This window comes from Zingiber officinale, chromosome 2A (assembly GCF_018446385.1).
Source record: "Zingiber officinale cultivar Zhangliang chromosome 2A, Zo_v1.1, whole genome shotgun sequence".
NCBI lineage: Eukaryota > Viridiplantae > Streptophyta > Magnoliopsida > Zingiberales > Zingiberaceae > Zingiber > Zingiber officinale.
This window is the reverse complement of record NC_055988.1, coordinates 17,136,049-17,151,431: the sequence shown is the minus strand read 5'-3', so window position 1 is coordinate 17,151,431 and position 15,383 is coordinate 17,136,049. Positions and strand designations below refer to the sequence as shown.

The 15,383-nt window shown below is 41.7% G+C and overlaps 2 protein-coding genes across 2 annotated transcripts; one reads left to right on the top strand and one right to left on the bottom strand.

Annotated features, from left to right (window-relative positions):
* Positions 1-4,870: 4,870 nt before the first annotated feature.
* LOC122040855 (protein GRAVITROPIC IN THE LIGHT 1-like) lies at positions 4,871-6,881 on the bottom strand. Its single transcript, XM_042600312.1, has 2 exons — positions 6,030-6,881; positions 4,871-5,955 (listed from the first exon to the last, which is right to left on the bottom strand). The coding sequence occupies exons 1-2, from the start codon at positions 6,691-6,693 to the stop codon at positions 5,171-5,173; spliced, it is 1,449 nt and encodes a 482-aa protein (XP_042456246.1). The 5' UTR covers positions 6,694-6,881; the 3' UTR covers positions 4,871-5,170.
* On the top strand, positions 6,731-10,857 carry LOC122040856 (probable pectin methylesterase CGR2). The gene is made up of 7 exons (XM_042600313.1): positions 6,731-7,045; positions 7,332-7,493; positions 7,608-7,647; positions 7,792-7,833; positions 8,975-9,343; positions 9,966-10,021; positions 10,576-10,857. The coding sequence occupies exons 2-7, from the start codon at positions 7,368-7,370 to the stop codon at positions 10,720-10,722; spliced, it is 780 nt and encodes a 259-aa protein (XP_042456247.1). The 5' UTR covers positions 6,731-7,045; positions 7,332-7,367; the 3' UTR covers positions 10,723-10,857.
* The last annotated feature ends 4,526 nt before the right edge of the window (positions 10,858-15,383 follow it).

Below are 15,383 nucleotides of genomic sequence, written 5' to 3'. Positions count from 1 at the left end.
TCGGCCCATGGCTATGTTTCTTTGGTACCACGGACAAGCCCATCTGTCCGCTCCCTTGGCACCACGGACAAGTCCATCTGCCCGCACCTGTGTTGCCACAGACAAGTTCATCTATCTACTCCTTCGGCGGCAACAAGGACAAGTCCATCTGTCCACACCACGAACAAGTCCATTTGTCTGCTCCTTTGCTGCTTGGCATACCTAGCATACATGTCTTTCTCGCATGATCACCAAATCTTCCCCTGCATGTCTGGTGCATTGGACAACACCCTACATACTGTCACGAGTCTCCAACATTCGGCATGCCTTGCGCATAGGCCATGCTCAAGAGATTGCCAAGTCAGCTTCGTGCATACTTGTGCTTGAGCAACGCCCCACGCACCTCTCCGATGCTTGGCATGCCTTGCGCACATGCTATGCTCGCTGGATTACCAAGTCTTTGCCTTCTGCATGACTTGGGTGCATGACTTGGGCTTTGGCAATCCCGCGTTCTCAATCCACTAGCTGCTTGGCATGTCTTGTGCACATGCCATGCCCGCTTCATTGCCAAGTTTACCTCTTGCATACTTGGGCTTTGGACAACACCCCGCGTGTTGTCAAGATCCTTGCCGCTACTTAGCATGCCTTCTGCGCATGTCTGACTCGGATGTATGCCAGTCTCCTTCCTCTTTACTTAAGACAACCTTGTTGTGGATGGTTCTGATTTCCATTGCTACAAGCTCACTATTTTCCTTCTTCACTCACAGGCTCGCAGCAGCTAGCAGCCGAAGAAAAACCCACGGTAGGCAGAGTCGCGGAGAAAACGAAGAGTCGAAGTCGAAAGACGAAGACCCATTCACGTTTTAAATTGCTTTTTATAAAGGTTTACTTTTTTGACACGTTTCCATATAAAGCTTTACTTTTTATATTTTTCCAATTACTTTTTTCAATTTAATTGTGAACCATGTGTCTCACCAATTGCTTTTTTAATTGTGAACCAATTTCCCTGCTCTCCTCTGTTTTTTTTGTTTCCGCCGCTCACAAACTTGCCCTTTGTTTTTTCTCTCTGCCGAGCGCCGACCAAGGCGGCAAAGCCTTGCGCCCAAAGATTTTTTTCTCTCTCTGCCGAGTACCAATCAAAGCGGCAAAGCACCAAAGCCCAAAGGTGAAGCCTTCAGAGTTCAACCTTCGCCCTTCAAACTTCAGGTAAGTGGATTATTGGATTTTATTATTATTATTTTTTTAATAATTGTTTGATTGTTTCTTGATTCTAATGTATGATAAAATTAACAATTTAAAATTTTGATAGTTTAAATGTTTAGTTGTTTTTTATATTTGATTGTTGGATAATTGAAAATTTAGATTTTGCATATTTAATGGTTGGATAATTTGTAATTTAGTTTTTGTATAAACTCCGAATATGTAATTAGTTTTTTTATTAGCTGTTAGTTAATTATAATTTGTGAATATTGATAATTTATGCTAAATTAATTTTATGTTTTTTAAAAGAATTGTTGATGAATGATGGTAAATAATTTATTTGTGTTATTGTTAAATTGTTCACATTACTTTATGTTGATAATTTTTTCCCATACATTATAATTTGTAGAAAATGTTGAAATATTTTGCAAAGAGACCTAGGAGTTCAATTGAATCGTCTAGTGTTCCGGATGAAGAGTCTACTCCTGCACCACAACCACCACCACCTCCTCCTCCTCCTTCGCAAATTTTATTTGAAAATATTGAAAATCTGAGTAGTGAAGTAGAAATTGTTGCTGATCCTGGTTTACGAAAATTGATTGAAGAGTATGATGTTGGTGCTAGAGATCGTATTCAAAAAGAATATATTACTATGGGCCCTTGTCAACCTCGAGGCCATAATTTTCCAAGAAAAAAAATGGGTAAAGACCATAGATGTTTCAGAGAGGTTTGGTTTAAAGACCATGATTGGTTGGAGTATAGTGTTTCAAAGGATGCAGCATTTTGTTTCTGGTGTTATCTTTTTAGATCTAGTAATATAAGGGTTTGGAGGAGATGATGTGTTTACGAGATCTGGTTTCATAAATTGGAAAAAAGTAATTGAAAAATTCAATGAGCATGTAGGTGGAGTTGGTAGTGCGCACAATGAGGCAAGAATACAGTTTGAGGGTTTCAAGAATCAAAGACAAAGTGTGGAGTATTCATTTTCATTGGGGAAACATGAGTTTGAAGTTGCTTATCGCCAACGCTTGACTTCCATTTTAAAAGTAATTCAATTTTTGTTGTTACAAGATTGCCTTTTTGGGGACATGATGAGTCTTCGACATCATCCAATAGAGGAAATTTTTTAGAATTGCTCAAATGGTATAGCTCATAGTGTCCAAAAGTTGCGACAGTTGTTGGAATGAATGCACCTAGAAATAATCAAATGATTGCCCCAAAAATTCAAAAGCAATTGGTGAATGCTTGTGCAGTTGAGACCACAAATGATATTCTAGCTGATCTTGGAGATAGGTGGTTCACTTTACTACTTGATGAGGCTCGTGACTGTTCAGTGAAAGAGCAAATGGAAGTTGTTATTAGATATGTGAACAAATATGGAGAGGTGATTGAACGATTTATGGCTGTAGTTCATGTTGCAACAACTACAGCTGCTTGTTTGAAGGAGGCAATCGACTCTTTATTTGCTAAGTATGGTTTATCAGTGGCGAGATTGAGGGGTCAAGGATATGATGGTGCTTCAAATATGTCTGAAGAATTTAATGGCTTAAAGTCACTGATAATGAACGAAAATCCGTATGCATTGTATGTTCATTGTTTTGCTCATCAACTCCAGCTAGTGGTTGTAGCTGTTGCTCAAGCAAATCAATATGTTTGTGATTTCATGTGGTTTTGTTGGTTCGATTGTGAACACATCTGCATCATCTTGCAAAAGGGCTGACAAACTTCGACAACTTGAACATGATAGAAAATTTAAACTTCTTGAAAGAGGAGAGATTAGTTCTGGTAGAGGACTAAACCAAGAAACTAGTCTAGCTAGACCTGGAGATACACGATGGGGGTCTCATCATTCAACTTTATGTCGTATTGAACAAATGTGGCCAACTGTTATAGAGGTTCTTCAAAATTTGATTGATGATGGTGATCGTTCTTCTAAGGGTTTAAGTAGAACTTTGGTTGAAAGAATGGAGAGATATGAATTTGTGTTTATTCTACTATTGATGAAACGTATATTGGCAATCACAAATCATTTGTCAACCGTTCTACAAGAGAAAGATCAAAATATTGTGAATGCGATGCATTTGATCAATAATGTGAAATGCAAATTGCAAAAGTTGAGAGATTCTGGATGAGATATTTTACTTGAGGATGTGAAGAAGTTTTGTAACACTCATTCCATTGAAATAATTAATATGACAGATAACATCAACAACCGTAGTCATTTGAAGAGAGATGGAAAAAATGTTAATTTTTATCACTACTACCATGTTGAAATCTTTTGTGAGGTAACTTCATAATTCTTTTTTTGTTTACCGTCAATTAAATTCTTTTAAACAGTAACATATTTATTAATTTTTTTTTGTTGTTTGATTTTTAAATTGTAGGTTATCGATATTATTCTACAGGAGATGGATAGTCGTTTCTTTGAAACAACTATAGATTTGTTGATTTATATGTCATGCCTTGATCCTAGGAATTCGTTCTCTAGATTTGATGTACAGAAATTAGTACGTCTGGCTCATTTTTATGAGAATGGTTTTTCTTAGAGTGAGCGTATGTTGGTTGAACAAGAGTTTGAAACATATATTGATGACATCATATCAGATGAACAGTTTGAAAGCATTTCAGATTTGGGAGCTCTTGTAAAGAAAATGATTGAAACAATGAAGAACCATGTGTTTCCTTTGGTTTATCGGATGATTGAGTTAGCCTTACTTCTTCCAGTTGCTACTGCAACCGTTGAAAGAGTGTTTTCGGCAATGAATATTGTCAAAATAGAATTGCGAAACAGGATTGGAGATGAATGGATGAATGATAGTTTGGTAGTCTATATTGAGAAAGATGTTTTTAATACTATCGATAATGAGTCAATTTTACAACGTTTTCAGAACATGGAGTCTCGAAGAATGCAATTGTCACGTATTCGTTAGTATATTGCTTTAATATTTTAATATTATTGTACGAGTTTTTTTTTCATAATATTGTACCTTTTTCTTCTGTATACCAAGTTATTTAAAAATATTTTTTAATTACATAGAAGTTATTATTCAAAAAAAATTCGCCGCACTCAAATCACGGCCGTTCCTCCATGATTGAATTCCTGAATCCGTCACTGACTAACACCATGTCACATGAGTGTTTTCATCGCTACTCAATGATGAAGTGCAAAAGAATAACGATGATAATAGTGAACTATCCTCTTCACTTTCTTATTGTGCCACAAATGTTATCCCCTTCTTACTTTCTGTTGGTGTTTGGTTTAACTCTTCACGTGGCTTGGCTCCATTTGACAAAAGAGCTTATTCAAAGAAATGGTCTTGAAATACCAAAGTTAGGAATACTTTCTTATTGTGCCACAAATGTTATCCCCTTCATACTTTCTGCTGGTGTTTTGTTTAACTCTTCACGTGGCTTGGCTCCATTTGACAATAGAGGTTATTCAAAGAAATGGTCTTGAAATACCAAAGTTAGGAATGAATATTCGATAAATTAATTAAAAATTAATTTAATATTTACTGATAAAATCAAATTAAAATTTCACTAAAATTACATTAATCAAATTAAATTTAAAATTAATTATTTCAATTAACATCAAATTAACTAAATTTATTTTTAAAATAATTAAAAAATATATATTAAATTAACTCCATTAGTCGTTGCTTGAGATAGTCTAAAGATTAACTTGTAGAAATTTCTAATCAAATGAAAGAATTAATAATCAACTTCCCCAGTGCCGAATGTCGACGCCCTAAATTCTAAATAACTGGCCAATAGGGCACACTACCGATAGTTTGTGCTACATATAAACTAAAATAGATATGTGAATCTGCTGACATGCCACCATGTGTGATGGAGGATCTGATTAGTGGATCTAGAGGTTGATAATGATAATAATAAAAATTAAACACTTAAAATTGAATGATGGAATGGACGGATCAGATCTGCTTATCCATCCGCCGCATATTGGCGGGCATCACATGAGAAGTCGAGGTTAAACACATGGAACGAGGTAAACCCTCGTCCGCACAACCGACCCGTCCGGCAGCTTGAACCCGGGGCTAACCGGGAATCCCACGACAGACCCAGCCGGAACCCGCCCGCCAGGGAACCGTGCGACGCTCTCCATGTAATGCGGGTGGAACTCCGCCCCCCGCGCCGCCTCAAAGTGCGCCGGCGGTGGGTCCATCCCGAAGGCAAGCAGGTGGAGCAGCCACACCGCCTTGGCCAGGCGGAGGAACTCCCTGTAGAACTCCGTCCGTGGGTGCGCCCCGGCTATAACCTGCCGCCGCTGCTCCGACTCGCCGTGGAACAGAGATTCCTCCATCTTGGCGTGCACGATCGCCAGGTACTTGGCGGCCGCGAAGCGGCCGAACGGGCAGCCCGGGAGAATGCCTAGCAGCTGCTCCGGCTCCATCCCCCACATGTCCCGGAACTGCGCGAAGCAGTTGCGCCGGAACTCGGCCGGCTTGATCAGCGAGCTCAGCGAACCCTCCAGATAGAAGGTTTCGTTCTCGAACCCGTGGAACACCTTCCGATTCACGTACGACTCCAGGGCGTACTTGGTGTGGCGAGGCTCCAAATTGGGGATGGATGGAGCGTGGTCTTCCGCGGCGTCGCTGCCCCCTTGGGTCACGGATCGGACGGCAGCGCTGACGTCCCAGTGGGCGGAGCACATGAGGTAGAGGAGGTGAGCTGTGAAGGATTTGGACGCCGATTTCACCCGCTCCATGCACATCTCGAATAGCTCCGGCGTGGGCTTAGGTGCGTCCGGTGCCCCTGTTCAAGCGACAAAAAACCTAATTAGAGGCGGTGACTGCGGATTGTGTAGAAAATGATCTATTTCCACAAACCGATGGCGGATGCGTGTCCAAGCCAATTTCTCGAATGGTGACGCTCTTTGCTTGCCGAGTGGCTGAGCGCAATGGAATTGTGGAGCTTCTCCTTCAGGATCTCCGCCTCCGATTCCTTGGCCTTCAGCTGCCGCTTCATATCGTCGATCGCCGCCTCGTGGGGTGCCACCGAGTCCTTCAGCCGCGCAGCCGTCTGGGAGGTAGCTGGGGGAGTGAAGCATTCCCGGCGGAATCGATCCCTGAGCCTCCCCAGCTCGCGGAGCTCTACCACCACCGCCGCGTCCGCCTTCCGCACCTTGTCCAAGTCCCACGGGCTGTGCGCCTGCTGGAGGCCCACGTAGGCTCGCTTGACCGCGGACACCGCGTCGAACACCTCGTGCACGAACGCTTCCATCTCCCTGACCCTAACCTTATGGGAATCCTCAGGAGCGGCGTCGACGCGATGGCCGCCGTCCTCTTCCCAGATCCTAAGTCCCTGCTCCTCCTCGCCCGCCTCATCTTTCTCCTCAGCCACCGCCTTCTCCACCTGGCTCCGATCCACTTCCTCCTCTTCGCTGCCGCAGTTGCAGTCATCGAGCGGGTGGCCTCCCGGGAGCCGGTGCACGAGGCAGGAGGAGGCGACGCGTTGAAGCAGATTGGAGATGGTGGTGACCTTGTTGGCCATCCGCCCTACTACAGCTGCAACAATATCACAACGCTAAGCCTCCAATTCCTCTGCCTTTATTATTATTATTAAATGATTTTTTATATATATTTTAAAATTTATTTTTTATGCAATATGTTAAGTAAATTAAGACTATATGAGATATGTTTTTATTATCCATTTTATTTATTTATTATTTTATTTTATTTTATAAGAACACAGGATGAGATTGATCGGCAGATCTCTTCCGTGTGTGAGGTGATGCTGAAAGCTGTAGCATTTTAAATGCTCTTCCTCACTTTTCTCTCCTCCTCCACAACAAGAATAGTGCTAGACAGGTAGAGGTTTCAGATCCGGCGTTCGCCGTCTACAGGTAGCTCTCCCTTCTTCTTCTTCTTCTTCTTCTTCTCTTAGATCTCGCTTCGCCGATTTCGTTCTGCCAAGTATTAATCTGTTTCTGTGTTTTTTTGGCCGGCTGGATCCTACTTATAATCGCGGAAGGTTTGGGATCTTTGTTTGATTTTTTTGCTTCTTGGATTCGAGACTCTGTGCCATCTCCGGGAAGATGCCGGAATCGCTGATGAATCTGTTGTTGCTGTGAATTTTGTGTGATTGATCTGACATTTTTTTTTTCTGTTTTGTTATTACGATCGGCGTAGGGTTCGCGGTCTTTGTGAATTTAAAGAAGCGAAGTTATGGCGTCAAGACGACTGATTAATCCGTCTCGGCGCGCTTCGGATAGCGGAAGCCTTCCGCTCGTCGGCTCACTGCACCAGAAGTCGCGGAGTTCACCCCTTTTATCCATCGGATTGGTTGTTGTGGTGCGTCATTTAGATTGTGGGTGTCAATTGCATCATCAGTCGATGAAAATGCACTATTTGGATTCTACAAACTTTTTGATGCGATATATTTTCCCCCGTTTTGTGAAATTTTAGGCTGCCTTTTTTCTCATTGGTTACTCGTTGAGAGGTTCAGGTACGTAAGAATCTTGTGTTTAAATATGAACTGAACCAGATGCTTGATTCGGTGAAAAGCAGTTGTTTTCTTTATTTCGATTATTGGAGTATTCCATTTTTAGTTCTTTTGCCAATTAAACTCAACTAAATTTTGTCATTGAAGGTGGATTTGCCAGTGAGAAGGAAGCCATAAGTATTGGGCAAGGTACGTATCATATTTTTTTTTGAAGATTATTGTTGATGAAGATAAATTTCTTTTCGGACTCGTGATTATTGATGAATCTTCTCTGGAGTTGCTTTATCTTATTATTGTCCTACTGCTACTTAAATTATTGGTTTTGAGAAACTCCGATGGATTAAACTAGGCGTGTTGTTTTTTCCCCCCTCATTTCCCCTTTGTGCCAAGGTTTCGAATGCACTGTCTACATTCTCAAAACCACTTTCAGCAACTTAATGATGATTGCCTTCACGAACTAAGCTGCTTACTGACTAAAGTGCATTTTGTTAAATCAGATCTCCTTTATTTAGATCCTTGAAGATTGTCCTTCCTCAACGCATAATGGATCTGATCAAAGAATTGCGGATAGTTTGAAAAATATGTGTAACTAAAGATAAATGGATCTGATCAAGACACTGTAGCTGCATTCCAATTTCAAATAAAGCAACTAAAGAAAGAGAATTGATGGGAAAACTTGAGAAGCTAGTTCATGCAATCACTAGGAAACTTTCTAGTTGTCTCAGAACCTTGTGAAGATTTGGAAAGAAGAGATGAAGAGATATGTTCTGTTGGAAATGGACAAACAAGAACATGTAAACCATAAATTCTTTCATTCTTGGAAACATTGGTGGAATATTTTGGTCTTTAACTCCATCTCATTATCTTATTCATGGTCCTAAAATATTTTATGAAACATAAAATTCTAAGTTATAGAAATTTTTGAGTCCATGTTTTGGTTCCCACATTTTATTTGTAGACGCTATGGAAATTGACGAGTGTAAATAAATTAAACTCAAATTTTGATTTATGGAGATAAACTTTAAAAACAAAATATTTATGTTGTGTAATGGAGATTGAACATTTGGAATATGGTTTCAATAATATAAATGAAAAGAGAAGGTGGCTGCTACCAAGTTGGTAAAATGGAAGAATGAACTTCACTTGGTTCAAAATCCACTCTTAATGATGATTTCAGAAGAACTAGGGTGTCTTGATGATTATAACACGTTGATGATGCTCTGATTTTATCAGGATAATTTATACTATAACCATTGAATTAACCAAGTATACAAAGATTCATTTGAATGCTCTTTGTTGCTTAATATTATTCAAAATTCTATGTCCACAGGTGTTTCCTGCTCGTTGGATGTTATACAGGCTATGCCTATTCTCAAGAAAGCTTATGGAGATAGCATGAGGAAGGTTTTGCATGTAGGTCCTGACTCTTGTGCAGTTGTTTCAAAATTATTAAAAGAAGACTCTGAAGCTTGGGGCGTGGAACCATACGATTTAGAAGATACGGATAGTAGCTGCAAGAGCCTCGTGCGCAAAGGTTTCGTGCGCGTAGCTGACATCAAGTTTCCCCTACCATACCAACCAAAATCATTTTCCCTTGTTATTGTTTCTGATTCATTGGATTATCTGTCTTCCAAGTACCTCAACAAGACCCTTCCAGATCTTGCCAGAGTATCAGCAGATGGTCTTGTCATATTTGCTGGTACTACTTGCTTCGTTACTACCTTTCCTCACTAACACTGTTTTTTGTGATTTTTTTTTTCTTATTTATTTTATTGAATTCTCAAACCACCTCCAGATGACCTTATAATCCCATTTTGGGCACTGAACTATTTGTTCTAAAAGGAAGGATAATCACATTGAATAGCTAAATGGGTTAGATTGTATTACCTTTAAGGGTTGGCCGTTGGCATCAACTTAGTTATTATACTGGAAACTGATTGTGCATGTCCATATGAGTATGTAAATACAACAACAACAACAACAACCAAGCCTTTTCCCACTAGGTGGGGTCGGCTCATATGAGTATGTAAATACTTAATATTTTTCATATTAGTATTTTGGCTGGTCTCATAAATATACCACACTAGTTTTGTGCATGACTTTGTCACTCTTGTATGATCAAAATAGACTCCTGTTCTGCTGAAATAGAACAGATTGGAGTAACAGAAATAGTCCATATTTTTTTTCAGTTTCCCATAAAGATCTTGCTTATTACTGCAAGTGCTTACCTTTCTATTTGTTATATCACAAACTTATAAAATTCTTTATTTTGTGAAAAAAAAAAATCTTCTCTTTCTCATTTTAGCCCATAATTTCTTCAGGCTATCCAGGAAAACAAAGAGCCAAGGTTTCAGAGCTGGCAAAATTTGGAAGACCTGTATGTTCTGCAACTAAATGTGCATTTCTTTTGTCATTCTATTCTTTTTAGAAGTTATTTCCTATATATTGGCATCTTTTATGGACTTATTATTATTATTATTATTGTGGTGTTTGCATCAGAAAAATTAGTGTTTTATTTCATTTAAACTGCAAGAAAGTACTAAGATGTGGTTAAAAAAGTTAACACAATCTAACTTTCTGTTTTTTGTTGGTAGCAATATGCTCATGTACCAAACATAATCTTCCTTTTTTTGCTGCTATTTTATTTTTAGCATTCTTAACAAGTGTACTAAGATCTCTGCATTTTTTTTTGTTGATCAGTTCCAATATTTTTCTGAATTGATTGGCACAGTAGTAGTTGAATGAACATTGATTCCCGTTTTGCTTGTTTGTAGATATTTTTGGTTTTAGTGTTTTTGTTTTCTATTTATATCTGAAATGGATTCTTATATGTGTGTGTATGTGTATTATTTCCCAATTTCTTCAAGTAGCTAACATGGAGCTCAAGATTATTACTCTTGCTGAATTCTGACATCTCTAGTTGATTTGTAGGCCAAACTTAGGAGTTCATCCTGGTGGATTCGATATTTTGTCCAGACTGGTTTACAAGAGAATGAAATGGCTATAAAGAAGTTCGAGGAAGCTTCAGTAAAAAATTCGTACAAACCAAGCTGCCAAATTTTTCACGTCACTTCCTAGAAAGATTGAGCTTTTAAAAGCTCCCATTTATTGGAACACACATTATTTTGTAGCCCCATATGTAACGAACTTTAATTTCTCAGTAGTGTTGATTTACACTACCACTGAATCGTATAAATTTTTTCCTAAAGAAAATCGACGGAGTGACCCTATAAATACCTTTCAATATGTACAGGCGAACTAGAATTTCTTCTGGTACCATTCTGTAAGTGATTGTTGTTTTGGTTGGTGAAAGTTTTCATATTGTTTTGTTTCTCATTATTTTTCTGATCTGTGTATGGATCAAGTGAAGCTTGTTATATGTCCATGACTAGTAGCTGAGTTGATATTTGATCTTCTTTGGAATCTGGAGGCCGGCGGAGATGGCATTGGTGTTTGACGGAGAGACGATTTTGGTGCACCCGGTGTATACACATCCAAAAAGCCAACTCTCATGTGGAACTCCCTGATCTATAGTACGAGAACTGATGGTAACCGAACTCTACACACATTCAGACAAACACCCAGAACGTTAGAGATCAGAAATCAGGGAAAAAGTCTCCGGCGTAGATCTTCCGACGCTCAAGTCAGGTATTTTTTTCTCCAGAAGAAGAGTGTACGATGGAAAAAGAATTGTTGAAAACGAGTGTGCATGCGCGCGTACCTAGCTAAGGAATAGGACCTCCCTTTTTATATAACGCTGCATACCTTCAGAGTCTGTCGGTTGTCAGAGAATGTCGGGTGAGAGAGAATGTACGTAGCCTCCTATTGGTGGAAGGAAGGTTACATTCGCAGGTGATAGCCGGTCATAGGAATATTCATTGACGTATGACAGTTATTTTCTGACAGGAGGTTATGATTCTTTGACATTGTTGTCGCTTAGCGCTTTTTGTCCCGCCTGAGTTTTAGCTATAGACAGCTCAGGATGACCGTTCAGATGTACCACCCCATTTGAGTCTTGATGCGGAGGATGAGCCGTGGCGACCCGCCCAGGCTTTCTCTGAGACTGTAGCGAGGGGTCCATCTTTCATGCATTGATCGCTGAAGGGTCGGCTGGGAGTTGTCTTAGTGAAAGTACCGGTCTGTCTACACGGCCCAAGCTGGGGAAGTCCGATCAATCGGGGACAGGTCAGGAACTAGTCCAAGATTTGTTTCACGCATCAGATCTGGGACCTGCCCTGCTTGTGACCGACCTAGAATTATGCGGTTGATGATGTGAGGCGGCCTAACTTTTTTCTTCTCTTGATTGTCAACTGTCACGCCCCCCTTGACTTCTGACTGATGGCCTTATCGAGCCCCACCTTTATGCTCCCTATCACAAGCCTCCCCTCCAAGTCTAGTCGAAGGAGGCTCAAGTCCGACCGACTAGATCCTAGCACGCTTGTGACTCCATCTGCGTACAAGGGATTGACGTGTAATTGATTATCTTTGCAAAGATTGAAACATGTATCCTTGTCACAGTGTTGCTATCAGCCCAGTGAAGGCGGCGAGTCATAGTATTGCCATTGGCCCGATGATGTTGGAATAGATGCAGACGATCCAACGCTCAGGTTGTTGACAAGTGTTCGCAAGAGCAGTGCTGGCTCATACCTTGTGCTAGGGTGGGAGTCAGTAGCCCGACCGAGAGGTCATTAGTTGCGAGAGCATGCTTGACGAGAGCATGCTCGTTTATAACTTGCATTGAGTCGAGAGTCTGGAAAGCTGACCGAGAGGTCATTGATCGTGAGAGCATGCTCACTTTTAACTCGCACTAGGGCGAGAGTCTAGAATGCCGATCGAGAGGTCGTTGGTCGCAAGAGAATGCTCACTTATAACTCGCGCTGGGGCGAGAGTCTGGAAAGCTGACCGAGAGGTCGTTGGTTATGAGAGCATGCTCACTTATAACTCGCGCTAGGGCGAGAGTCTGGAACACCGACCAAGATGTTGTTGGTCGCGAGAGCATGCTCGCTTATAACTCGCGCTAGAGCGAGAGTCTAGAAAGCTAACCAAGAGGTCATTAGTCATAAGAGCATGCTCACTTATAACTCACGCTAGGGCAAGAGTTTGGAACATCGACCGAGAGGTCGTTGATCGCGAGAGCATGCTCACTTATAATTAGCGCTGGGGCGAGAGTCTGGAAAGTTGATCGAGATATCGTTGGTCATGAGAGCATACTCACTTATAACTCACACTAGGGAGAGGGGTTGGAATGCCAACCGAGAGGTCATTGGTCACGAGAGCATGCTTGCTTATAACTCACGCTGGGGCGAGAGTCTGGAAAGCTGACCGAGAGGCCGTTGGTCGTGAGAACATGCTCACTTATAACTCGCGTTGGGGCAAGAGTCTGGAATGTCGGTCGAGAGGCTGGAACTCTGGTCGAGAGGGTGTTGGTTGTGAGAGCATGCTCACTTATAACTCACACTAAGACGATTGTCTGGAATACCGACCAAGAGGTCATTGGTCACGAGAGCATGCTCGCTTATAACTCGCGCTGAGGTGAGAGTCTAGAATGCCGATCGAGAGGCAGTTGGTCATGAGAGCATGCTCACTTATAACTCACGTTGGGGCGAGAGTTTGGAACGCTGACTGAGAGACCGTTGGTCGTGAGAGCATGCTCACTTATAACTCGCGCTGAGGCAAGAGTCTGGAACGCCGGTTGAGAGGTCGTTGGTCATGAGAGCATGCTCACTTATAACTCGTGTAAGGGCGAGAGTATGGAACGACGACCGAGAATCCATTAGTGGTGAGAGCATACTCACTTATAACTCACATTGGGGCATGAATCTGGAATAGGGATGCAAATGAGCCGAGCCGAGCTCGAGCTTGGGTCGGCTCGAGCTTGAGCTCGAGAAAATTGAAGAGGCTTGGCTCGAGCTCGAGCGAGTTTCAAATTTTAAGCTCGAGCTCGGCTCGACCATTTAATGATCGGCTTGAGCTCGACTCGAAAATGAATTTTAATGGGAAAACAAGTTGTGGAAACTAGGATTTGAACCTTCAACCTCTAACAACCCAATAGAACACTATAGCCACAAACACCTTGTCAACTTAGATTGTTTTGAAGTAATAATTATTTTAAATATTAGAATATTGAATTTTAGCCTAGCTCGAATAGGCTCGATGAGCCCTCGAGCTAGTGTTAAATGAGCTCGAGCTCAGCTCGAATGTTAAACGAGCAGGCTCGAGCTTGGCTCGAGCTCAGTTAAATTCAAGCTCAAGTCGAGTTTTGACCAAGCCGCTCGCGAGTGGCTCACGAACGACTCGAGTCATTTGCACCCCTAGTCTGGAACGCCGGCTGAGAGGTCGTTGATCATGAGAGCATGCTCACTTATAACTTGCACTGGGGAGAGAGTTTGGAACGCCTGCCGAGAGGTCGTTGGTCGTGAGTGCATGCTCACTTATAACTCGTGCTGGGGCGAAAGTTTGGAAAGCCAACCAGGAGGTCGTTGGTCACCCGTGGACTTATCTTTTGTGGCCTTTGGAGCAGAGCTCCCATTCAGTCTTCAGGTCTTGGCTAAATTTGAATCTTACTCTGATTTCGAGGTTGAGACGAAATGCTAAATTCTGATCAGCGTTTCCCGCCGCCTTCTACTCCTATTCCCAAGATAATCGCATGGAATTCTTGGTCTTCGAGGCATGGCGCCATTTTCACCAAATCAACCTCGTGATTTCCTTGTCTTTTCCATCATAAATGTCATTTCATAGGAAGATGACACATATCTGACTGGTTTCCTTTGATACGACAGTTGACGCACGCTTTTCGCACGGGACTCGATAGTGCTCCCCTTCTGGCGATCCGACGGTTATCCTTCACAGCGCTGCTTCGATTGTTTGGCTCACATCCCTATGCCTCTTAGTGGTTTTAGTTTAAAACCCCTAAAGTCATATAGCGATTGTTCATCGATACTTCTTCTTCCCTACTTGCTTGCCTTAGCGTTCGTGCATTTCTTTCGTAAGTGTTCTTTTTCCTTTTCTCTTGCTTCTACATTTTTTAGATTATGGCCGGAGAAACTTTAGTCCCCTGGTATGCCTTCTTCAGCTCTGATTTTGACAGAAGAGATCTTAAGTCGGTGCAGGTTAACCTGAAACTTTCTGACAACTACACCTTCCACATTTCTGGGCCTGATGATCATCCCTGCCATCTTCCTCCTAGTTGTGTGACCTTTTTCAGGGATCAGCTTCTTGGTGGTCTGCATTTCCCTATCCCCTCTTTCTTTTTAGAGTTAAGTCAATACTTTTGTATCCCCTTGTCTAAGTTTGCCCCCAATGCCTTCAGTACCATGTGCGGGATGGTAATTTTGTGTCGTCTGTACGACATTCTTTTAACTCCTCAACTCTTTCATCATTTCTATTCTCTCAACCGATCAAAGTCGGTTGTTTTTATGGTACAGTCTAGGACTGGGTACAAATTCTTCCAGGGCATGCCTTCTTTTAATAAAGGCTGAAAATCTCGTTTCTTCTATATACAACTACATGAGTCTGTAGCTTGGCCCAATGAGTGGCATTCAAGCCTTCCTCCTACTTCTGAGTTAAGTGACCATTAGCACGGGTCAAATTGTTTCATAACTTACGGGAAATTGGACAGGGTGCAACTCCAACTCCCTTCCCTACTATGGGAAAGCGGTACACCTACAGATTGAGCCCCATCCGAACGCCCTTGACTGCACCTTTCGATAAAATCAAGCAACTCTTCCCTCCTATCTTCA

Bases quoted from the DNA above. Each gene is read 5' to 3' on its own strand.
- LOC122040855 (XM_042600312.1), bottom strand. From the start codon at position 6,693: ATGGCCAACAAGGTCACCACCATCTCCAATCTGCTTCAACGCGTCGCC. The intron at 5,956-6,029 runs GTTTGTGGAAAT...TCGCTTGAACAG, and splicing joins TGGACACGCATCCGCCATCG to GGGCACCGGACGCACCTAAG.
- LOC122040856 (XM_042600313.1), top strand. From the start codon at position 7,368: ATGGCGTCAAGACGACTGATTAATCCGTCTCGGCGCGCTTCGGATAGC. The intron at 9,344-9,965 runs GTACTACTTGCT...TAATTTCTTCAG, and splicing joins TGGTCTTGTCATATTTGCTG to GCTATCCAGGAAAACAAAGA. The intron at 10,022-10,575 runs GTATGTTCTGCA...GTTGATTTGTAG, and splicing joins TGGCAAAATTTGGAAGACCT to GCCAAACTTAGGAGTTCATC.